Below are 27,203 nucleotides of genomic sequence, written 5' to 3'. Positions count from 1 at the left end.
GTATGCCAAAATGTTCAGAAACCTTCAAAACGTGGAGAAATGCAAAAATTTTTATTTTCGATTTTTGGCCCATTACTCTAACTTACTCTACGGGAAATTAACTAGTGATTCATGGCATTTTAAGACAAATTGCAATCGTAAAATTAATAAAAAAATTATCAATAATCAGTAATTCTTTTAATATTTTCAAATAATTATTACAATTAGGGGAACTTGGGTACGGTTGTGCCAATGGTACAGTCATCATAAGAGCTAAACTATACTGGTTTTGAAAAAGGGTTCGAAGGGAAAAGACGTATGTTGGTCTAAACAAGTTTCCATTATTGTTTTCAGTTAGTGCCTCATATTAACATGATCTGTAGACCGCATTGCTTTTAGAGTCAAAAGTACGTTTTCATGTTCGAATTCTTTTAATCATAGCTGTTAATTGTATACAGATCACTTTGCTTATTTTGCTGTAAGTTGAATTATTTACCAGTAATTAATTTTTGCTTAGATAATTTAGCTCAGACCTAATGATGATGTGTTTTCAGAAGTGCGCGTTGGATACAGTTATGACAAATTTAGTGGGTACGGTTGTGACATGTGGTTGTGGGTGAATATTAAACAGATAAAAAATCTTAGACAAAATACAAAAGAGAAGGGAAAAGGAAAATTCAATACAAGAAAAAAAAAGATTTTACAAAAAATTTTTGATGATTTTGTTTAAAAAATAATGTTCTGTTATATTAACTTTCCGTAGGGTAATGGGCCGAAAATCGGAATTGAAAATTTTTACATTTCTCGACGTTTTGAAGGTTTCTGAACATTTTGGCATACCTCAGTAAAAATGGATGTGCGTGTGTGTGTGTATGTATGTATGTATGTATGGATACAAATTTCCAGTCACGTTTTCAGGCGCACGGATCAACCGATTTGAATGATTCAAAAAACATTCGATTCCTATCGATAGGGAAAAGAGCTGATTAGTTTTTGGCAAAGGCAGGTCCAGCCGTTTCGGGGATACGGAGCAAAGAGTGCAGAAAATAGAAATCGACTTTTTGAGAGAACGGAGTATCCGATTTGAATGATCTCCCAATCATTACTAATTGAATGTTTTTTAGAAGTGTTTATTAGTTTTTGGCAAAGGCAGGCCTAGCCATTTCAAAGATACGGAGCTAAATATGTAAAAAAAAATTGAGAGAACTAAGGGTCCGATTTCAATTTTCTTTTTTTTTTTTTTATTAATTTTTTGTATATCGAAAATAATTCAGATTTTATTTTTAATTCTAATATACTTTAAACAAATAATATTAACTCAATTCGCAATTCAGTTTATATAATTCTTATAAATATTAGACAATGTTACAATATTTATAATAATCTATTTGAAAACATTCAGTATTCCTCGAACATTTCGTTACGGTACGGGAAGTTCCAGCAATTTGCCTTAAGGCACGATGCCACCCACCCCACTAGTTTTGCTATATATTATTCATAAGTTCCGTTTAATATTTGTTGTGCTGGGTTCCATATTATTTTTATTACCGACAATAAAAGTCACTATAAGCTATTTTGGTGATATTATATCTATTGTTTTTAACATATTTTTACACAACGGTCTCTAGTGTTGTGGACGGTTGTGACAGTCGCTTCTTTTGTATAATTTGATTTTATGACTAATCCATCGTATTTAGGAAAGGTATTTCAATATTCCCACGAAGATAAATGTTTAAATTACCATTTAATATACTTTCCTCCCAGCTAACTAATAAACTAGTTGGTTTGGTATTTAGCCTTGAGGCAAGTTACATGAACTTCCCGAAATGTGTAAATAATCGACTTAATAAAAAAAAATGTAAATAATATACTTCATTAATCCTACTTTTAAAAAAAACGATAATAATTTTAGCAAACTTTGACGAATTTTTAAAATTAAACTACTTGTCGTTAGGCCGTAATATTACAGTAAGTTCTATAAGACCATGATGTATATCGCCAAAAAAAATTTCCATGAAAATCGGCTTAAATTTTTTTTTCAACAGTTAATTACAAGAAAACGGCTCGGTAGATTTTCACCTAAAATTAATCAGTATCATTCCCAACTACTATCTTTCGAACAGTTTTTGATATTTTTTAAAATCGGTTCGGTAGGATGAGCTTAAATGTCGACAAAAATTTAACACTTTTTTTCAACAGTTAATTACAAGAAAACGGCTCGGTAAATTTTCACCTAAAATTAATCAGTATCATTCCCAACTAATATCTTTCGAACAGTTTTTGATATTTTAAAATCGGTTCGGTAAGATGAGCTTAAATGTCGACGAAAATTTAACACTTTTTTTCAACAGTTAATTACAAGAAAACGGCTCGGTAGATTTTCACCTAAAATTAATCAGTATCATTCCCAACTAATATCTTTCGAACAGTTTTTGAAATTTTAAAATCGGTTCGGTAGGATGAGCTTAAATGTCGACGAAAATTTAACACTTTTTTTCAACAGTTAATTACAAGAAAACGGCTCGGTAGATTTTCACCTAAAATTAATCAGTATCATTCCCAACTAATATCTTTCGAACAGTTTTTGATATTTTAAAATCGGTTCGGTAGGATGAGCTTAAATGTCGACGAAAATTTAACACTTTTTTTCAACAGTTAATTACAAGAAAACGGCTCGGTAGATTTTCACCTAAAATTAATCAGTATCATTCCCAACTAATATCTTTCGAACAGTTTTTGATATTTTAAAATCGGTTCGGTAGGATGAGCTTAAATGTCGACAAAAATTTAACACTTTTTTTCAACAGTTAATTACAAGAAAACGGCTCGGTAGATTTTCACCTAAAATTAATCAGTATCATTCCCAACTAATATCTTTCGAACAGTTTTTGATTTTTTAAAATCGTTCGGTAGGATGAGCTTAAATGTGGACGAAAAGTTTTCTTCAAATTACAAAGAAACGGCTTGGCAGATCGTTGCACAAAACTGACAAACGATAGTCCTCACCGAAATACATCAAATGGCTTTTAAATTTCTAAAATCGGTTCAGGCGTTTTTGAGAAAACGTCGATCAAAAGTCTAATTTTGACAAATGCCAAAAAGACCATACTGATTTTTGCAAACTTTGACGAATTTTTAAAGCTGAACCAGTTGTCGTAGGGCCGTAATATTTTAGTATGATCTAGAAGACTATGGTATCTATCGTCAAAAAAATAATCATAAAAATCGTCGAAATTTTTTTTTTTAAAACTTTATTACAAGAAAACGGCCCGGCCGATCTCTACCAAAAACTAATCAGCACGATTCCCAACCAATATCTTTCGAACGGTTTTTGAATTTTCAAAATCGATTCAGAATTGCGGGCTAAAACGTAGACGAAAAATTTTTCACTTTTCTGCCATTTATGAAGAAACGGCTTGGTCGATCGTCGCACAAAACTGACAAACAATAGTTCTCGTCCAGATACATCGAATGGCTTTTAAATTTTTGAAATCGGTCCAGCCGTTTTCGAGAAAACGTCGATTTACGGCAAAAAATCTGTTCACACACACACACACACACACACACACACACACACACACATACTTTTTCCAAATTTGGTCTCATTCGATTCAGAATGGCTTGAAACGTCGAGAAAACATAAAATTAGCGAATCGGGTTTTTTGATGAAAACATAAACTTCTCCTTCGGGAAGTTAATTAATAAAATTATGGCTGATCAAAAAAAGTGGCTTAATTGTTACCAGTTTCTACTACTGTAAATTTCATCGTACGTATTTTACAGAGCAATGATCTTTACGTATGATTACAAGAAACGTAAATATAATAACAAATCAAAATGCATGTTACTCGAAAGTTTCCGAAGATCTTATCTCATATTTCTTATTTTTATTATAATTAGCATTTTGCAACTGAATTGAAAGAATTTTGAAAACTTTCAAATTTGCTGTTAGCATTTTTTTGTTTTTCCTTTTTTCATTATTTATTTATCATAAAAATACAATATGTAATTTTTAATATTTGTTCCACGATCTGAATTGCTTAAAGCAAAATTTTAATTGATTTAAAAACAAAATATATGTTTATTACTTTCAAACTCTTTTCTCGTTATTATTGGTCTTTTAATTATGTTTTGTTGTGATATTCATATCATTATATTTTGTCACCAAATTTATTATTTCTCTGTATACTGTGGGAATTTGAATTACGTTATTTTGACGGTTCATTTTTAGTATATAATTCATTCTTAAATTTTTGTTTTTTTTTATTCTTCATTTATGATTTTTAAAAAAAATTGATAAGTGCATCTCCTTTTTTTTAACATTACTTAGGCTTAATCCTCCTTCTTTATATTTTTTCTATTTGATTTCTTTGAATTTTATATGAATGATCTTGTCATATAAATTCGTTCAACATATCCTGAATTTTTTGATTTCATTCAATATATACTGAGCAGTTAAGATTTGCGCAATATACCACTTTTTTATTCACTACTATATTTACAACTATCCAGTTAAGGACATTTAGCAATTTTGTTGATTTACAATTGTCATCTGTAATAGGGACATATATATATATGATAATGAATGTTGGAAAAACAATTCAATAGTTGTTTTTCTATTCGTTATAAATAATATTACCAATATTTCAATGATAATAATATAGACTTCAATATTTCCTCATAAATAATAACTAAGTTATTTCAATCTTTATCAAGAAAATGTATGACTTAAATCAAGTGTCGATTTTTTCTTCCATCTACGACGATATTTTTCTGTTAGTAAGGAGTTTGCTAGTGAATATGGATATGACTGTTGAACTTGTTTCTATATTCATGCGCTGTTTTTGTTATGACATCTTTTATGGTAGATGTGTTCGTGTCAAGATGAATCAGCCGGTTAGGAATATATTTTGATGGTCCTAAGGCAGTTTTCAGAAATTTGTTCTGAAATTTTTGTCTTATGTCTATATTAGTGTTATCTACCCCATAATTGTATTCCATAGCACCAAATTGGCTCGAATGTTTTATATAAAAGCAGCTTATTATAGTCTCAATTTAGTCCCTGATAACCAGTAAAGCTTTTAGGTTTTAGTCTTGAGCTACTGCCTCTTTTCTATATGGATTTGCCAATTAAGTTCTCTATCGAGGTATATGCCGAGATATTTCACATGGTCTTCCTAAGGTACTTGAGTGTTTCCTATTTTCACTGGTGGGCAGGTCTCTTTTCTAAGCATAATTGTCACTGTGACTGACCATTCATTTAAAATTTCCAAGTTTTGTTCCATTTATCTAATCGATTTAAATGGTTTTGAAGTAACTTTGCAGAACTGGAATCTATGTGGCTGGTTGGAATGCACGTAACTTGGCGATCAAAGTGTTGATTGGTATGCCAAATGTGTATATTAGGAATCGAATTAGACCCAGAACACTTCCCTGTGGGACACTCAAGAAAACTGTCTTATTTAAATGATGTAAAATATTTACACAAAACAGTACGTCAAGTTAGTTTTTAATTTATAAAATGCCCCGACCTGATCAAATGCTTGCTGTATATGCAAAAATGCTGCTGAACAATACATTTTCTTCTAGTGATTTATTCATATAATGAAAAATTCTATGAGCTTGTTCTATATATCCAAATTGGTATTGGTATATAATAATTTTGTTTTCTAATTTGCTTCAAGATTTTTTAAGCAAAAATTTTTCATAAATTTTTGAGGGGCTTATGGATACATGGAGTTTTTCTTAACTTCTGTAACAGAAATACAGATAGTTCTAGTATTTTCTAGTTAGTGATATAGATATTATAGGTCTTCTAAAGTTTTTGGTTATTTTCCAAGGCAATTAATTGTCACTAGCTGCTGATAGATTTTTTAGTTTTCTTGCATGTTAACGATGTTAAAATCTTGTAGAGACTTTTTTTAATTCTTCACAAGCTTTGTTAAAATTTTATCTGTCTAACAAGGATCTAGTGTAATTTATCACTTTTTTTTAAATGTCTTTTTATAGTTATTTTTTCTTTAATATGAATTGGAAGGTATTTTATAGAAGAACCCGTAGGGGAAGATTTTTATGCTGCTAGATGTACTGTGTTTGTGAGAGATGCAATAGCTTCATTTACATCCTCAACAGATTTTAAAGTATTTTGATACATAATCGCCGTACCTCTTTCAATGTTTCGATTATTATACAACACCTCGTAGCCAAAACATAAAATTTTTGGATTTGACGGTACTTTTTGTAGGCACACCACGTCAACATCGAAGTCTCTCAATATTTTTCTGATTGTGTTGATTTAGGTAGCAGAATATGAAGCACCAGTACCATTTCCACTCTCGAATTGCAGAATTAATACGTATTTTGCTGCCGGAGCGGCGGCATCCGAGTAGAAAGGGTTAGGACTAATTTTTGGAATTATATTGTTTTATTATAATGATGAATTTTTTACTGTTAATTTTTTTCTCGTTAGTCAACTGGTTCTTCCATCATTGTTTTATGTTTTTTACATTCTATCCGATAGTATTTTTTGTATGTTCGTATTATGTTAAATAAGTTTTATTTTATCAATGTCCGCATTTATTATACTTGCCACTTTTATTTCGGAAATCCACTTATTTTCTGCACTCATACCACTTTCTGCATTAACATCCATATTCATCGGCTCATCATCGTTTTCCTCTATAATTATATTTTGTTCATTGTCATATCTTGGTTATTTATTAGTATTGAATCTTGATTAACTATTGGCACTAATTCTATATCTTGTAATAATTTCACTGTGAATTGTTTTTTATTCGCACTGTTTTTACTTTTATCACGCTATGTGCATTGTTTCAAAACAATATGTACAAGTTCTAGGTTGATTATAGCATTAGTTGATTAAGGCTTTATCGCCTCGGCCATTATTAAACATTTTTGTTTACATTTTGTTCACTGTTGTATATAACATTTCTCCTTATTTTGCATTTACTATACATTATATACCTGAATATTATATAGATTATTACTCTACAGCGATTTCTGGTGATTAATGTTCACTTGTTCGCCAACGAGACGGGTTGTTCATAAATGTCACAAGGATTTTTAATTTTGAGTTTTTTTTTAATTTACTTAAAATTTATTAGTTATTAGAATCAAGATGCCGCAGCAAGAAACATTGGACGAGGTTGGTAAATATTTTTCGTGTCTGAATTGTAAATTGATTGTTTATTTCCAAAAACAAAATATAGACCCTGGGTTTAGCTTCCATTTTTTTTCATTATAACTTGTTTTCACGCACATTAGTAAAATATAGTATGAATTAATTGAATGTATTTTAGTAAATAAAACAATTTATTTTGTTAGCTATGAAAAGTATTATATATGCCCATAAGTGCCAAAACAAAAAAAAAATCCATCATGGCGCGACTTTAATTTTCCAGAATGTTCATATATGTGTATGTTTATATATATATATATATATATATATATAAATATATATATATATATATATTGGGTAGAGCAGGGTTTGAAGGTCCACCATCATTATTTCAAAAACAAGCATAGTATAGAATTTTTTATTGATACTAATTTTGAGTAGATTGTAAAAAGTTTTTTTGATTTTGCGCTTTAGTTTATAGTACCTGAATATAAGTTTTAGATATACGTTATTTACTTGTTTTTTAAGATGTATTGTTATTTTTAAGGTAGATTTAACGACTGTGTTTATATAATCTTTATAAAAGCTTATATGTGGATGGGGTAGAAAGACCAACTATACTTTTTCATTGGCAATAATACAATAACCATAAAAATACTATATGATTAAGAAGACTAATTGGAAAAAGAAATTTTATTAAAAAAATAAATTAATAGTTATTCGACCTCTGCTGATGAATATTTATTTCGAAATATCAGATAAAGTCTATGTACAATGAAATCTTTATAAAAATTGTTTATATAAAACTCGTATTTTACATTGGTTAATGTAATTTTTTGTAAAATCTCTTTAAAATTAAAGAAAAATGTTGGGTCTGTTTTTCCCTGTCTTCTTTTACTCGCCCATGGGACAAATATAGACATATTTTTTAAGAAAAATAGTAAAAAATAATTATTGACTGGTAATGTTACTGAACATAGTCCGATAGTTGTTTGTTAATGATACATGATATGTGCTGTCATGTAGTTCATTTAGGTTAGACAGTATAAATACTAATAAGTCAAATTGGACCTTCGTGCCCTGCCATACTCATATATATATATATTATATATATTAGGGTGGTCCTTGATACGGAACTTTTCGAATGTCCTTGCTCCCAAGGGCTCTAATGGTTCCAAATTGATAAAAAACAGTTTTCTGAAAGTTTTAGCTCTTAATATTGTCTTTTAGATAGAGAGCAATTCAATCAAAGCTTTATATGGAAATAGCATGAAAAAATTTTCAAAAATTTTGAAGAGCGTCGAATTTTCAATAAAAAATGACACGATTTTTCACTTTTAATTCATTTGTCGCTAAGTTATGCCTATTTTTTTTTTAAATTTTCAAAGATTTTTCCGTGCTTTTTGCATTCGAAGTTTGATTAAATTGCGTACTATCTAAAAGTTAATATTAAGAGCTAACACTTTCAGAGAATTGTTTATCAATCTAAAACCTGGGAGCAAGAAAATTCGAAAATGTCCATATTAAGGACCACCCTAATATATATATATATATATATATATATATATATATATATATATATTATGTTAAGACTAACCTTCATGGTTGTGATTTACAACACTTGCTTATACATTTCTCAAATCTAAGAACTGAAAATATAGTATATTGCGAAGTAGATAATAATTACAATTTGTAAGCAGATCTATGGTGTGTGAACATCACTTTTTGCTTTTTTAGTTTTATGTTTACAATATATCTTCTTCCCATGGTTAAATACTCTATGTGCTGGCACATGCAGTAAATCGACTGCAGCTAGTTCGTCAGATATTATATTCATAATATGAACCAAATCGAGTTTCAAAATACGAATCCAATAAACCGCAAAACAATCTACTTACCCACTTTGTCCTTTCATATAACCTTCTCCACCCTTCTCAAAATTAATTAATTGAACATTATTATATACAACCAGTAACGATTTATAAAAGCTATCTGCCTATGTATTGTTTAAAATGTAACTACATAGAATCTTCCAAATATAGGAGTATCGAAGAAGGCGGATAGACGTAGCGGAGAAGTACAGGAGACCTCAAAATGTAGTGCAACAACAAGAAACGCCCGAAAATTTAGATAGAAGAGTCGATATGTTTTTGGGTTTAATGGAGAGGGGTCTAGAGATGCGCATTCGTAAATTAGAATTCAGTGGACAGTTCTTCCGTTGTCGGAGCACCCGTTGTGGCTTCGGCACCACTGACGAGGAGGAGTTCGTGAAGCACGTGGACTACCTGTGCCCGCGGAATAAATTCTGCTGTGAGCCCTGCAAACTTCGATTTAAACGACGAACCGACTGCGACGATCATTATTATCGCACTCATGACTGTGATTAAAATGGCATGTAACCATGTAATCAAGCATCATCCCCAACGTGATAGATGATCTATAATGATTTTTTGAACTTACTAAAATCTCTAATTTTCTTTGACAAAAATGAACGAATTTAGTTTCAAACGATAAGTTACATATATTCAATGAAAATATATGAAAATACTTCAAATAAGATGGTTAGAAATGTTGCATAAGCAATGGTGTTATTTGCACACTGAATTGAATTTTATTGCGAATTTTAATCCATATCTGAAATTAAAAAATTCTCATATAATACTCTCTATAAAAATTTAAGTAAGAAAACTAATTGTGATAAAATACGTATACTGAAAAATTATGACTTGATGAATGTTGTTAAATAAACATTTACTAAAATTAAATGTTATCAAACTATTCTCTATTGAAAATGTCAGTTCAGCCTTTCAGTTAATGATGATAATGTGGCAGATTCCCACATAAATGCATACACTAATACTCCATATAAACATTTTCAAGGTATGCCAGAAACATTTTTTCGCTTTTTCTGCGAATACAATAACTCAAAAGGAATGTTGAACATTATCCAAACTGAGGAAAATAGTATATACTGAAAGCGCATAATACAAAATATAATCAAGTATGAAGTATGAAGCTTTTTTGCAGAGCAGGTATTTGATCTTACCATAGACATTACACTATTGAACTGCTAGTCCTCATGTTTTCCATTGTATACAGTGCTCAAACAAAAAATGGTATGTGACGTCACATGTCTGAGCAAACATTGCCGATGACAATCGCGGACTTCTCCCGATTGATCAAATGTCATGTCATATGTTACGTGCTTGTATAACATAACTCTTGTAATATATAAACCGATTTCAGCAGGTGAATTCAATTTTATGTACATTTATCTCACAGGGGAAATATTATTAACATATTTTTTTATAAATTATCAGCCATCACAATTGCTATATTATGAAAATAAAACATGACATATGACATGACATGTATCATGACATATAATATTTAGAAGAAGACCACAATCGGAAGAGTCCGCGATTGTCGTCGGCAATGTTCGCCCAGACATGTGACGTCACATACCCTTCTATGTTTGAGCACTTATTTTGCGCTCGACTAGCAGTCCATCTAATAATAAGGTCTATGGATCTTACCCATGAAGTTTCATTTATTTTTATTATCAAAAAACACTATTCTGGAACGAATTAATATCATTTCAATGTATTTATATGGAAAAATTGCTTCGATTACGGATTACGGTTAATATATAATACTGATAATAGAATAATAATATGTATCACCAAGAGAGCCGTATTTTTTGTTTATTGACTAATGTTGTACATTTATGGAAATTTTTCTTTTCACACGAATTTTATGGTGTACGGCCAAATTATATTATGTATATTATTTATACGACTTTGTATAAAAATTCTCTTTGCCATACAATTATCATTTTTTTTGTATTTTTCACAGTAGTTGTAGGGGAGACTAAGTACTGTGTAGAAAAAACAAACTGAACTAATTATAAGACAAAATACGAAATATAAAGGGAATGGTAAAAACAATACAAAAGAAGAAACATTCTATATGGTTTGTGGAAGCTCATATTCTGAAAGTAGAGGTGGCGTGAAATGGATTAAGTCAGTATTACATTTGTCACCATTGTAATGATGATTCTGACTATATCTCAGTATATTGATACATAGTTACTGTACTGTTTTGACTGATTAATAGAATAATTATTAGTTTACATTTTTGACTGATTTTAAATAAGAAACTTATAATTAATAAGTAATCATCACGACTAGTGTTATTATAAGAAGGAAAGTAGCGCATAGTTTAGTTTATTTCTTACCTTTGTTTAAAATTATGTATTATATTATATTCATAAGCTTTGTAATTGTTAAAATTATTATGTTCAGTTACATATTTCTGACAATAAAAGTCGTTATATACCACTTTGGTGTTTATAGCTCTTATTTTTTAACTTCCCGTAGGGTAAGTTATTGTAATGAGCCGAAAATCGGAATTGAAAATTTTTACATTTCTTGACGTTTTGAAGGTTTTTGAACATTTTGGCATACCTCAGAAAAAATGGAAGTGTGTGTGTGTGTATATGTATGTATGTATGGATACAAATTTCCAATCACGTTTTCGGGCGCACGGATCAACCGATTTGAATGGTTCAAAAAACATTCGATTCCTATTGATAGGGAGAAGAGCTGATTAGTTTTTGGCTAAGGCAGGTCTAGCCGTTTCGGAAATATGGAGCAAAGAGTGCAGAAAATAGAAATCGACTTTTTGAGAGAACGGAGTATCCGATTTGAATGACCTATAAAACATTCAATTAGTAATGATTGGGAGAAGTGTTTATTAGTTTTTGGCAAAGGCAGGCCCAGCCATTTCGAAGATACAGAGCTAATTATGTAAAAAATGGCAGTTTTTGAGAGAAATAAGCGTCCGATTAAAATGATTCAAAGAACTTTTTGCTTGTCTTAACAAACACAAACAAAATAATTAATATTGGAAAAAAAAATTTTGTCTCAACTTTTTTTTTTTTAATTTTTTGTATATCGAAAATAATTCAAATTTTATTTTTAATTCTGACTATAGTTTTAATATACTTTACAAATAATTTCAACTTGGCAATTCAGTTTATATAATTCTTATAAATATTAGACATAGTTACAATATTTATAATAATCTATTTGAAATCATTCAGTATTTCTCGAACATTTTGTTACGGTACGGGAAGTTCCAGCAATTAGCATTAAAGCACGATGCCACCCACCCCTCTAGTTAAACCTTTTTTTATGTCTCACGTCCACACCCCCAGAACGGTTGTGAAACTCGCCTTTTTTGTATGATTTGGTTTTAGGTATCGTATTCAAGGACAGTATTTCAGTATTTGCACATAGACAAATATTCAAATTAGTATTTAATTTACTTTTCTCTCAACTAACTGGTAAATTAACAAAACTATTTCTGATCAAAAATAATGTTGTTGACGTCTTGAATAAATGAACAAAATATCATAAATTCATATAACGCATATATTTTTTAAATTACTTTAACAGCAATCAGAAATGATAAATGAGCTATTTGTGGCGACCACTTAATGATGTAGTTCTATAGAGGACAACCCAACGATTATGATCTCTATTTGATAAATTTATTATTAGAATAATTCTTTTACTTACTGATAAATTTTTATTAGATGCAACAATGGTGGCGAAGGATTATTTTCTATAAACGATATGATTTTTTTCTTTTGAATTGAACATTAGAAGAAAAATGTAGCGAGTCGTGATTATAATTATAGTTTTTGAGTTGCCTAACATAAGGAGGTTATATATCGCAATTTTTATTCCTCTCATATGCAAATTTTGATAAGCTGATCTATACATTTTGGTTATGATATGCATAAGATGTTCAATTAGTAGAGTATTTTCTCTAGATCCAATTTGGCTTTAACAAGGCTATATCTTTTATTTACAGTAATAAACTATCACGTTCATTCTTTCGTGTCGTTAGATACTCAATATATCAAACTATATTACATGTCAGGGTCATTCTTTGTCGCCACAAAAAATCTGATATATCCACGCTGACATTTGTTGATTTGTTACCACTCATAAATTTTATAGATTAGCACAACAGAATTAATAATTTTAAGGATCTGAAATATTTTTGAAAAGTGACTTTATCTTACAATCAAAATCCATCTCAACCAGTTTACTATGATTGACGAATATGAAAATAATGAAGAAGTAGCAGAATTAAATATATTGACGAGTATATTCGTCATGCATATGAAACAATGTCCATTAACTATTTAAATATAAATTGAAAAAAAGCAGAATACATTCTGAAATGTCATTTTGAGGATATGACTGTATAAATAAGTAGTCGTTTTTACCTTGTGGCAAGTTGCATAAACTTCCCAAAATGTGGAAATACTATACGTAACCAATAAAAATTAAGATTGAACTAATCAAATAAAATTTTATTTTATTTATTTGAAAAAATTGTTTTTGCTTTTCATCAAAAATTATTTTTACTTTCTTACATTTACATGTATAATATTTCATTGAATTTAATCTGTTTCTAGTTTAATGGGTATGTAATAGGCGACCTAGAGGCTTGTTTTAACAGTCTTTATTAAAATTAATTTATCATGAGATCTATTGATTATATTTCTATACTAAATAAAATTAGATAGATGCTTTACCTATTTATCTACCAAATCAAGTGAAGATAATTTCAATACTATTGTTCATCACTTCAAGTGCGATGTTACAACTTACCTGTGTATGGGGCTAGTTGCAACGTCTGCCAAGTCAAGTAGTAACGACGCAAAAACAACAACAATGCATCATCTGATAATTTATTTAAAAAAAAGATTTGTTACTAAGTATTTCTTTTCATACATCAACTCAAACAATAATTAATACAAATAAATTATATATTGTTTCCTATAATATAAATTTTTATCATAATTAATCTCAAACTACAATTATCATAATTCTAATGAAAGATATTGTCTCCTCAAACACAACATACATCTTACAATTTATACATTCCATTCAGTCAAATTCACTTAAATCTGTATATCATTCTTGTACGTTCCAACTAGCCTCAAGGATTTGTTTCAACTAACCCCAGGTGTGATTTTTTTACATTAATCAAGATAACTAATGAAACAATTTAGCAATCACAAAATTTGTTGCATATTTTCAACTATTGATGAATTTGAGATGAAATAAGATATATGAAATTTAAAATTAGTAGATAATAATAACGCAACCCGAAATTTTATGATAGATCAATTTCATATTACCTGTATAAAAGACGCACCTGCACAATTCTGTTTACTGAATCGTCTTCCGGGACAGTAGCTATGACAATAGTATGCAGGACAGTTTTTATATCCCATCAAGACAAAAAAAAATTATTGTCGTTTAAAGTCTTACTGAAATACGTATGTTGTTTGCCATTTCCTCTTGATCGACGACTAACCTGGAAACATCACATCAAAAAAAAAAATCTATGAAATCAAAAGTGAGAAAACTATATTGGCTGATAGGATAAATTTAAAACTAGCACTAGAAAATAAGATACTGGTTTATAAAACAATAATTATTCCTATTTGGTCATACGAGATAGAGCTATGGGGATGCTCTAGCAAGTCAAATGCTGCATTGGTACACAATCCAAAAAAACTTAGAATTATAACAGGCACACTATGGTACGTGAGCAATAAAACTCTTCACGATGATCTTAATGTGCTATATACTGAAGACTCTTTAAAAACAAGATCGACCAATCACCATCACAAATTAGAAAACCATCCCAATCCGCTTTTTGCTCTGCTGCTTCTTGCACCAGAATTTAGAAGACGTAAATAATTATAGTCAATTAACTTAATCCAATAAATTGTACCTAATAGTATTTACCCACTGGAGTAAATACTATCTATAATTGTATGTAAATAATGTAAATAAAAATAATTTATAGAATTTATTTTTTATGTTCTGATGATAATTAATAAAAAAAGGAAAGAACATGTATGTTGCTAGTTACCGCTGTTACAAATAGATCCTAGCTACCCTACATACTTATGCTGACAAAGAGGTAAACTGTAGTAAAAATATTTGTCAATTTTGTAAAAGAAAACTTTTTTTTTGCTCGATACCTTATCAGCGCAACTTACTCTGTGATTGACGAATATACTCGTCATAAGCGACTCGGACAACACAAAACTAAGCGTACTATATCATGATAGCGCCACAGTTAACTGATTAACATCTGCGTTAAATTTGAAATGTAAAAAGCTTTTTTTGTAGCAAAACGAAAATGACTCGTCGAAACTTTTAATTCCAAGTTTTTATATCCAAATCGAATGTGTAACCATAACGGAATAACGGTTCCCAATTAGATTGGTGTCCAGAAAATTAAGAACGAGTGAAAACATCAGACCAAGCGCTCTGGTAAAATATTTTGTTCTAGTAAAATATAAAATATTGTTTAATAGAATGACCAGGTTAGATTAAGCCAAATTTAGTTTCATTTCAGATAAAATTACTGCTTATCGAATACGATTAACAATTTGAGGAAGTTATTAGATGATCAACATGTGCATTGTATTATCTCAGCAATAATATGCCATTCTTCCCACATCAGTCCTTGAAGCGTCAAGTCTCTAATGAGAAGAACAAAAATGACGAAGCGTGAATATTATGGTGTTGCATAATATAATGAAATAATTGCAAACCTTGTTTCAGATATGCACATCTCAATACCAAAATATTATTTGTTCAAAAACATTTTCAGGAAACTCCGCTTTTAAATTTTCATATCAGCTTGAAAAATATAAACCTTTTAAAATTCATTCTCGAATAGATTATTTTGCATATCAAAGAGAAAACTCTCACGAGCAAATAGCATTGTATATATAATAGATATGAGCTTTTATAGATTTGTTTTCATACCAGTTCGATCGTAAAATTCCACATACCAACTTTTTAATAAAAATATTTTTGTATTACTATGATATATTTTTACTCAAAGAATTTGTTTTTACTAACAACCAATTATTTTATTTTATTAGTTTGAATTAGGGTAGAGCGGGGCACAAATGTCCAATATGATTTTGGGCAATTATATTGTGAAAACTAAACCAATTATATGACAATAACAAACAAACAACTATCTGACAATGTTCAGTAGAACTTCCAGATAATTATATGACAACAACAAACAACTATCTGACTATGTTCAGTAGAACTCCCAGATAATTCATCATCATAGGAATGTCATTTTTTGCTGTTTTTCATTTATCACCTGGTCTTCTTTACCCCATGGTATAATGAGATAACCAGAGGGCAATCAGGTCCAATGTTTTATTTATGGATTTTACAAAATAATAGCTAGATTCTTCAACCAATGCAAAATCTAAATTTTACGAGTGCCTACATTTTTTACAGAGATAACGCTGTGCATAAATAAACTTGATCATCAGCAGAGTTGCAACAACAATTTATTTAATTTATCTCTCGTAAAATAGCATTTTTAACTTAATTTACTTTATTTCATATATTTTATTGTTTATAACTTTGCCAGGGTAAAGATTCAGTTGATTTTTTACCCCACCCACGTGTAAGCTATTATGCAGGTTATATAAAATACACTGTTGAATCTAACTTAATTAAAATTAATAATACTTCTTATAAAACAATTAAAAACGTATACTTAAAATGCTCTACTCTACTTAAAATACTGTTGTTAAAAAATTTGTAACTTTACTTGTTTTTTAGGTATTAGTGGACTTCACATTCAGATTTTCAACTTTAAGAACACTGCGCATTTTATTTGTGCATTTATTTAAATATTTTTCATATTCATTACTTACATTTAGTACACTCATATTTATTACTTATATTTAGATCAAATTTGGCTTTAATGTTCGAACTAATAGTTGCTTGAATTTAAACACAGTGGTTAAATATTAATAATACATAAGTATTATGTGTACTAGTGTGTTTCTGTAAGAAGTAGATTATATGATTAATATCATAAGATTATACTACGAATGTTACACTGAATCTTGTAATCCTTTTAACGATATCTATTAGTTTTTCCGTTGAAAGAAGGTCTCGAAGGCAGACCAAATTGAAAGGATTCAATAAACCTGCTGTGATATCTTAATTACTCAGTTTTTAATTAATGTTATGTCTGAAATAACTTATAAGTAACTTATATATATATTATATAAATTTTGAGAATTTGAGGACAATTTATGGCATCATTACATGGTTTATGCAGGAACAAAATACTATCAGTGAAACGACGTGTAGCAAGAGATGTTACGCAGAATGCATTAAGTAAAATATTGTGGTCGAAACCTCGTTCAGGGTAAATTTTGTGCGTTTTAAAATATAGATATTTTAGAAATTTTCTTTGAACCTTCTCTATCGCATCTGAATTATTGCTATGGTTAGGATACCAAATCATCGATCCATACTCCAGCTTTGAACGTACAATTGCATAGTATAAGCTAATTAGTGACAAATTAGATTCAAATTGTTTGCAGTTTCTTAATATTATTCCTAATGATTTTTACGCCTTGTTACATATATTAGATATGTGATCTGTAAAAGTCAAACTAGAATCAAATACAATGCCTAAATCAGATATTTTATCACACCTTTCTATGCAGGTGTCAGAAATTTTATAATCAAAATGCGTCGGAACGCGCTTGTTTGTAAAGCTAATAATTTTGCATTTAGAAATATTCAGATCCAGTTTATTTTGAACACACCAGGAGTAAATTGAATTTAGTTGAGACTGCAATACTAGGCAGTCATCTAATGAGTTTATTTTAAGATATAACTTGAGATCATCTTCAAACAATAGATGAGAACAATTAATTACTTCCGATATATCGTTAATAAAAATATTAAATAAAAGAGGACCAAGGGTGGACCCCTGAAGCACACCCGAGCTGACAGTTGCAAAGTTACTTAAAAATCCGTTAAGAAAAACAAACTGTTTACGATTTTGAAGATAGCTTTTAAAGAAATAAGTAAGTGAAGTATTAAAACCAATTTTAGATAATTATTAGTAAGAAGAATATTATGATCTATTTTATCAAAAGCTTTACTAAAATCAGTGTAAATTACATCGACTTGTCCGTTAATGTCAAGATTCTCAGCTAGAAATTGTTTAATACATATTAGATTAGTAGTTGTGGAACGAGCAGGCATGAAACCATGCTAATTATTAGAAATTAAAGATTTTATCGATGGAATTAGTTTATTAAATACAATTTTTTCAAAAACTTTAGAGAGAACGGAGTATCCGATTTGAATGATCTAAAAAACATTCAATTAGTAATGATTGGGAGAAGTGTTTATTAGTTTTTGGCAAAGGCAGGCCCAGCTATTTTGAAGATACGGTGCTAAATATGTAAAAAATGGTAGTTTTTGAGAGAACTAAGCGTCCGATTTGAATGATTCAAAGAACTTTCTGCTTGTCTTAACAAAATAATTGATTTTGGAAAAAAAAATTTGGTTCCATTTTTTTTTTTTTTTTTTTTTAGTCTTAGTTTTTTTGTATATCGAAAATAATTCAGATTTTTATTCTGACTAAAGTTCTAATATAACTTAAACAAATAATTTTAAATTAGCAAATTCAGTTTATATACTTCTTATAAATATTAGACAATGTTACAATATTTATAATAATCTATTTGAAAACATTCAGTATTCCTCGAACATTTCGTTACGGTACGGGAAGTTACAGCAATTTGCCTTAAGGCACGATGCCATAATTGCCTCAAGAGAGAATTCCACTTACAGCTAGTTACAAATTTGGTCTCGAACGGTTCAGAATGACTAGGAACATAAAGAAAATATAAAAATTACAAGTCGAGAACATATTTGATATTTTCCTATTATGTTATTTTCAAGGGCGGCCAAAAAATTCTCGCACGCAGGCGGCCACATACCCAGGCACGGCCCTGTATATGTATATATATATATATATATATATATATATATATATATATATATAAAGATATACAATATTATGTTTTGTTTACTATGCAATTTTTTTTATTATATATCTTTATGAAATGGTTTATTAACAAACAGTACTTAATATATCATATTTTTATTTTCAGATATTAAAGGACATTTTATTATAGTGATGTACGCTTCACTTCTACAAAACCAGGTACGTTGAACTTTAATAACATTTTAAATATTTAATTTGTTTTTAATTCTTATTAATATTGGCGTTTTCAACCCAATATGTTCGATTAAAAAGTCTAGCATGGAAGTAATTTAATGGTTTTCGATAAATAATTTAGCATGCTTATAGAAGAGACAGGCGGGTGTACATTAGTTGTTAAATAATTGATAGTAAAGCTACAATCGATACTAAACGCCATAGATTTGTGTAAAAAGTGGTTTCAACTGATTTATTAATGACGATTGACCCGCTACTATAAGAGAAATTGGACATATGATCATATAAAAATTGTTCTGTTTTTAGCGTTTTAAGTAAAATGCTATATATAAAAATTGATAAAGCAATTTGTTTTATTTTTTATACAGTTAACAACAAATTGTCGGCAAAATAGTTCAGTATGGGTTTTTCACATACACCTTATAACTACATCGACTAGTCGAGCGCAAAATAAGTGCATAAAGATAGAAGGGACTGTGACTTCACTTGCTGAGCGAGCGTTGCCGACAATAGTAGAACCCTCCCGATTGATTAAATGTCATATGTCATATGTCACATGTCCAACCTAAAATTAAATCGTGTGCTTGAAATTGTTAAATTGTCGTGAAGAGAAAGAATTAGTCTTTGTAGTGGTTCCTGGAACACTTTCGAATGATTAAACGTCATATGCATAGACCTTATAATATATAAACCGTTTTTAACAGATGGATTCGAATTTATGTACATTTATTTTACATGGGAATTATTAATAACATTTCTTACAAATTTATCAGTCTACACAATTGCCTTACTGAAATAATACTAGTAATTAAACTAAAAATTTTGGAATAACATTAACTCCTATGATTGAATATTATTAAATATTATTAATATCATTTCTTACAAAATTATCAGTCATCACAATTGCAATTATATTATTAAAATAAAACATATGACATATAACATTTAATTAATCGGGGGAGTTCCGACGATTGTCGGCAACGCTCGTTCAGCCATTGATGTCACAGTCTCTTCTATCTCTGTACACTTTATACAAGTTAAAACATGTGAGGACTAGCAGTCCATGTAGTATAATGTCTATGATTTTCCAACATAACACTTTAAATGATTCAGACCTTAAGATAACATGTTTTTCTGAATAAATCCTATGTTTTAAATAAGCAGAAATTTTTTCTCTTATTCTTAGAATATATATTTTGATATAAATTTTATTTCAAACCTATTACTTAGACACGCTTATCCCAATTTCTTATCTATTTATTATAACGTCGTAGTACTCTAGAAGTCTGCGAATGGTCTTTTTATATCACCTTGGGAGTCATTTAGCTCCTTGGGTCCTAAGTAGTTTCAAACACGAGTTAAGCCTTTTCCTTCGTCGGGTAATGGACATTTAATATGCAAGAATAAACTTTTACTGTTTTTACGAGCTATAAATTTGTTTCATCAATTTGCTCCATTTCAAGTCATTTGGATTCTTTAACATAATCGCTGAAATAAAAAAGAGCAATTCAATATTCGATCATTGCCAAAACTGTAACTCCAACTAAATTTATCTTCGGGAATTTGTCGTAAGCTCGCATTTAAATTAAAGCAACAAAGTTAGTATGAAGCGTTTATGAAACATCAATTGTGTTGCTGCATATTGTTTGTCAAGCTCAACTTATATTTTCCAGTTTTATGACTTTGCGTTTCATTTTACTTCCCGGCACGTGGATTTATCGAGGTGCCTTATTGAAATAGATTTTATGATGAATGTTATGTTGGAATTCTCTACGATTATTGCAAAATCTATTTGTTCTGATTTTATGAATAAATTTAAACTTTAGTTGCAATAATTAAAGGATGTATTATAGAATAGTATGTGCATCTTTGAGCTTTGGACTGTATCTCTGTTACAGAAATCTTACTGCTGCCTATTTTTTAGGCAAAACAGGTTTCATTGTACACATAATAAGGAAGATTTTACTTGAAGTTCTTGCAGTAAAAATTATCTTTTAATTTTCTTGTTTCTGTTTGGGATACTAATCTTGAAATATTAGTCCAACAGGTTATAAACTAGTGGAGCATGGCATCGTGCCTTGAGGCAAATTGCTGGAACTTTCCGTACCAAAAACTAAATTATTAAAAAAAACTTTGCAAAACTTTGAGTAAATTAGATTTTTAAGACATTTTTTTTCAAGCAATCACGCTGCATAGCTCGTCCAACGTGTAAACATTGGTACGGAACCCATATAAATATACACAAAATTTGTAATTATTATTATAATATTTATAAAATATCTGATAAAACTATGCATCTGTCTAATGTTCATTTTTGACTGCCAAGTGGCATTACCTTTTACTTTTTTATTGGGTCTCCGAAAATGCTGGACCTGCCTTTACAAAAATTTTACCAGATGTTCATTTTGTCAATACAAGTAAAATGTTTTTTGAATTATTCAAATCAACGGACTTCTCCGTTATCTCAAAAACTGAAATACCATTTTTGGCACTATTTGCTCCGTATCTCCGAAACGGCTAGACCTGCCTTCGCCAAAAACTAATCACCACGTCTCCTCATTATTATGAATTGAATATTTTTTAATTATTCAAATTGCAAAATCTTCGACGAAAATTTGTATCCGCACACATAAACACATCCGTTTTTTCTAAAGTATGCCAAAATGTTCAGAAGCCTCTGAAACGTAAAAATATATAAATCTATCAGTACAGAATAATTTTACGTATGTTAACAATTACATAATGCAAATTGTATTATGTTTTTATAATGCTAATTATATAATAAATATAAATATATTATATTATTGTTTTTCCTAACTATTTGTAATGAAAAGCGTTGTTCAAACTAAACAACGTTCTATGAACATAATATATTCTAAGACAAATTTGCATTTATTATTGCTTCTCAATCTTAATAAAAATACTCTGTATTCCATATATATTCTTAAATGCCTACATTAGAATTCATTTGTTACATTGCCTTCAATACATGTTCACTTTGTATAATCATTTGTACATCTGCTAAGCTCAATAAAATCAAATCATATCATGAAAATTCTGATTTTTCTAATTAAATGATATTATATATTAAATGTACAAAATCTAACTCTTCTCAAACATTAAACTGGATTTTCCCACTGGATAGGTTCTTGCACTAGATTTAGTTTTATTAACCCAAATACATTGTAAAATTGATTTAATGCCAAATGTAGATATAAAATCAAACAATGAAAAGACAGAAAACTTATCAACTACGATTACTCACAAACTACGATTTCAAGAAGCTCACAAGCTTTATTTGACCCTTACAATATTTTTTTTGGAAGTTGGACAAAACTTCTGATAAAACAGGAAACATGTGGCACGAACAATGTTTGATTGGTATTACAAAGACTTTTTTTAGGTTTGTAATAACTACAATGTTCGAGTTTTTTCAAATATTTCATCGAATATTATTATACATACTCCAAATAATCTATAGAAATATCTATTGATATCTATTGAAATATATTATATTTATATATAGAATCAATAGAAATAATCTATTGTATTCTTTAATAGCTGATAATGGTAAAGATTTTATTGTCATTGTATATTCATAATTATTTCAGTAATACCAAGAACTACAAATAGTAGTTTATTATTGTCATTATTATGTGTCAATAAAATCAACAAAATGATAACCAATGGTGCATGATATTGCGCCTTAAGGCAAATTGCTGGAACTTCCCGTACCGTAATTAAATATTCGAGAAATTTCAAATGTTTGCAAATAGATTATTATACATACTACTACAAAACTTTCATTTGTCGTATTTTATAGACAAAATATAAGAGTTTATAAATTAGACGACATTTATATATGTTTACACGAAAACAAAAATTAACAAGACTTAATCGACTGGAATTAACATAAAGGACCTTACCTAATATTTTATTATTAAATTTAAATTACTTTATTTATATAAAATATATAAGTGAGCTTTAACATATTAGTTGGAATTAAAATTCGAATCCGATTCATTTTCGATATTCGCAAATAAAAAAAAATTGAAAAAAAGTTTCTTTCTTAAAAACTTGTTTAATCTAAAGATTGTTTCTTCACACTGTCAACACAATCAAAATGATTTTTGAGTTTTTTGATCGGATGCTTCGTTCTCTCAAAACCTACCATTTACTCTAAAACTTGATTTCTATTTTCTACATTCTTTTCACCGTATCTCCGAAACGGCTAGACCTGTCTTTGCCAAAAACTAATCAGCACGTTTCCCGATCAATAGGAATCGATTACTTTTTAATTTCACGCAGGGTAAGTTATAATAATCGCAAAAAAAATCAAAAATGAAAATTTTTATATATATATTTACGTTTCAGAGGTTTCTAATTATTAACTTCCCGTAGGGTAAGTTATAGTAATCGCAAAAAAATCAAAAATGAAATTTTTTATATATCTTTACGTTTCAGAGGTTTCTGAATATTTTGGCATACCTTAGAAAAAATGGATGTATGTGTGTGTGTGTGTGTGTGTATGTATGTATGTATGTATGTATGTATGTATGTATGTATGTATGTATGTATGTATGTATGTACGTGTGTGTATGTATGTGCGGATACAAATTTTCGTCGACGATTTCGGGAACACGGATCAACCGATTTGAATAATTCAAAAAACATTCAATTCGTATTGATAAGGAGACGTGCTGATTAGTTTTTGGCGAAGGCAGCTCTAGCCGTTCCGAAGATACGGGGCAAAAAGTGCCGAAAACGGTAACTCAGTTTTTAAGAGAACGGAGCGTTCGATTTGAATAATTCAAAAAACATTTTACTTGTATTAACAAGATAAAGAATCGATAAAATTTTCATGATGGTAGGTCTAGCGGTTTCGGAGATATGGAGGAAAAAGTAAAAAAAATGAGCCATTTGGCGGTCAAAAATGATCATTAGACATATGCACATCAAATTATCAGATATTTTATAGAGATTTTAACAATCAGTATACATTTTGTTAACATTCCTATGGGTTCCGTACCAATGCTTATGCGTTAGACAGCGACGCGGCGCTTACGCGCTTTATATTTTGTCCCTATGCAGTTAAAGCAGTACGATTGCTTTGAAAAAAAAGTTCAGATCTTCCACAATATGTCAAAATAAAGAAAAAAATTTTTTTTCAAAAAAAAAAAAATTAAAAAAAAAAATTAAAAAAAAAAAATTAAAAAAAATTTTTTTTTTTCAAAAATAAAGTAATTTTTTGTCCAATTTATAGTTTCTCAAAAATCTTATTTTTTCAAAGTGAATTTTTTTCAAAAATGTTAATCGTTTTTAAAAAAATAATAATTTTTGGTACGGGAAGTTCCAGCAATTTGCCTTAAGGCACGATGCCTTAATTGCCTTAAGACAGAATTCCACTTACAGCTAGTTTTGGCATATCTTAGAAAAAATTGATGTATGTGTGTATGTGTGTGTGTGTGTGCGCGTGTGCGCGTGTGCGCGGATACAAATTTTCGTCGACGGTTTCGCGAACACGGATTAACCGATTTGAATAATTCAAAAAACATTCGATTCCTACTGATAAGGAGACGTGCTGATTAGTTTTTCGCAAAGGCAGGTGTAGCCGTTTCGGAAACTTCGGGGCAAAAATGCCAAAAATGGTATTTCAGTTTTTGAGATAACGAGCGTCCGATTTAAATAAATCAAAAAACATTTTACTTGTATTGACGAAATGAACAACTAGTGAAATTTTTGTAAAGGCAGGTCCAGCGTCTCCAGAAATCCAATAAAAAAAGTGAAAAATAATGCCATTTGGCAGTCATTAGAACATTAGATATACGCACATCGTATTATCAGATATTTTATAAAGATTATAATAACAAGTACAAATTTTGTGTAATTTATATGGGTTTCCTACTAATGTTTACACGTTAGACGACTACGCGGCGCTGACGCGCTTTGATATTTCGACTCCAAATCAGCTATGTAGTGCGTATGCTTAAAAACTGTTCAAAATTTTCAAAATAAATACAAAAAAAAAATCAAAATATAAAAAAAAAACAATTTTTTAAAAAAGCAAAATTTTTTCCAAAACATAAAGATTTTTCAAAAATCTAATTTTTTAAAGTGCTGTAAAGTTTTTTTTTAATAATTTAGTTTTCGGTATGGGAAGTTCTAGCAATTTGCCTTAAGGCACGATGCCATGCACCAATAGTTAAATCATTCAAATCGGTTGAGCTGTGCTCTCAAAAAACGCGACGAAAATTTGTATTCACATGCAAACACACACATTCATTTTTTCTAAGGTATGCCAAAATGTTCAGAAAGCTCTCAAAGGTAAAGATATGCAAAATTTTCATTTTCGATTTTTGGACAATTACAATAACCTACCCTACGGGAAGTTAAGAATTGTATTATGTCTTTGTCTTTATTATGCCAAATTTGTAATGTATAGTATGTATCGTTGCTTTTTGTATACAATGGTCAATTTTAATTGAGCGAAATTATAATGCTCTATATTATATAATTTAATATTTAATGAAATCGATAGATCTGCAGATCTTGATACTTGCTTGGATTTATGATTTATATCTACTGTAGCATTCGCAAAATGTGGTATCGGTCGTTATCGAAAATGTATAATTTTCGTGGAATGGTCCCATTATTAATAAATTAATTAGCAGTCTCGCTAATTTATTGTCGACCGTATCGCCGTTCGGCCGCGGTCGCTCGATGTGCCGCTGCGTGTCGTTCTGTTCCAAGGACAAATAGTAGCCTCGCCCTACAGAGGAACGTTGTTTTGTTATAGTTATGCACATATTTAATATTAAATATCCTCGACTCGTATTTGTTTAGGAAATACTTTGTTAATTTTCGCTGAGAAACAATCGTACAACAAGGGCTATAGTTTGATAAGTTTAAATGTAACTAGTGGGGAGTATGGCATCGTGCCTTAAGGCAAAATTCTGGAACTTCCCGTACCGTAACGAAATGTTCGAGGAATATTGAATGTTTTCAAATATTGATGATATATGATTATTATAAATATTGTAACATTGTCTAATATTTATAAGATCTATATAAACTGAATTGCAAAGTTGAAATTATTTGTTTAAGTTATATTAGACCTTTAGTCAGAATAAAAATAAAATCTGAGTTATTTTCGATATACAAAAAAAAAAACAAAAAAATATATATACAATTTTTTTTTCCAAAATCAATTATTTTGTTAAAACAAGCAGAAAGTTTTTTGAATCATTTAAATCGGACGCTTAGTTCTCTCAAAAACTGTCATTTTTTACATCCGTATCTTTGAAATGGCTGGGCCTGCCTTTGCCAAAAACTAATAGACACTTCTCTCAATCATTACTAATTGAATGTTTTTTAGATCATTCAAATCGGATACTCCGTTCTCTCAAAAAGTCGATTTCTATTTTCTGCACTCTTTGCTCCTTATCTCCGAAACGGCTGGACTTGCCTTCGCCAAAAACTAATCAGCTCTTTTCACTATCAATAGGAATCGAATGTTTTCTGAACCATTTAAATCGGTTGATCCGTGCGCCCGAAAACGTGACTGGAAATTTGTATCCATACATACATACACACACACGTTCAGTTCGGTATGCCAAAACGTTCAGAAACCTTCAAAACGTCGAGAAATGTAAAAATTTTGAATTTCGATTTTCGGCCCATTACAATTACCCTACGGGAAGTTAATAATAAAATGAAGGATTTTATTTAATAAAATCTCGCATAAATTATGTTCCCAAGTATAAATAAGGTTTATTGGGGCTTAAAGGTCTGCAGATAAAAAAAATCCAGCACTGATATCTCGAATACAAGTAAAGTTAAGAATTTTGTAACAACATGATTTGAAAGTACATAGAGGGAAAATGATGTATGACCAGCCATCACCTTGATTCTTTTGACATTGTAATCAGGAGAAAAAAGACAATGTTTGAAAATC

At 29.6% G+C, this 27,203-nt stretch overlaps 1 protein-coding gene across 1 annotated transcript in view; it reads left to right on the top strand.

Annotated features, from left to right (window-relative positions):
• The window catches only part of LOC113375551, a 344,885-nt gene that overhangs the window by 50,009 nt on the left and 267,673 nt on the right, over window positions 1-27,203 (top strand). The window contains exon 2 of the mRNA XM_026615483.1: window positions 19,182-19,234. Within this exon, the coding sequence (XP_026471268.1) occupies window positions 19,182-19,234 (53 nt within the window). The remainder of the gene's footprint in view (window positions 1-19,181; window positions 19,235-27,203) is intronic.

This window comes from Ctenocephalides felis, unplaced genomic scaffold (assembly GCF_003426905.1).
Source record: "Ctenocephalides felis isolate EL2017-DRISC unplaced genomic scaffold, ASM342690v1 CF-g0.4_SCAFFOLD_01886, whole genome shotgun sequence".
NCBI lineage: Eukaryota > Metazoa > Arthropoda > Insecta > Siphonaptera > Pulicidae > Ctenocephalides > Ctenocephalides felis.
This window is presented reverse-complemented; position numbering and strand designations above follow the sequence as displayed.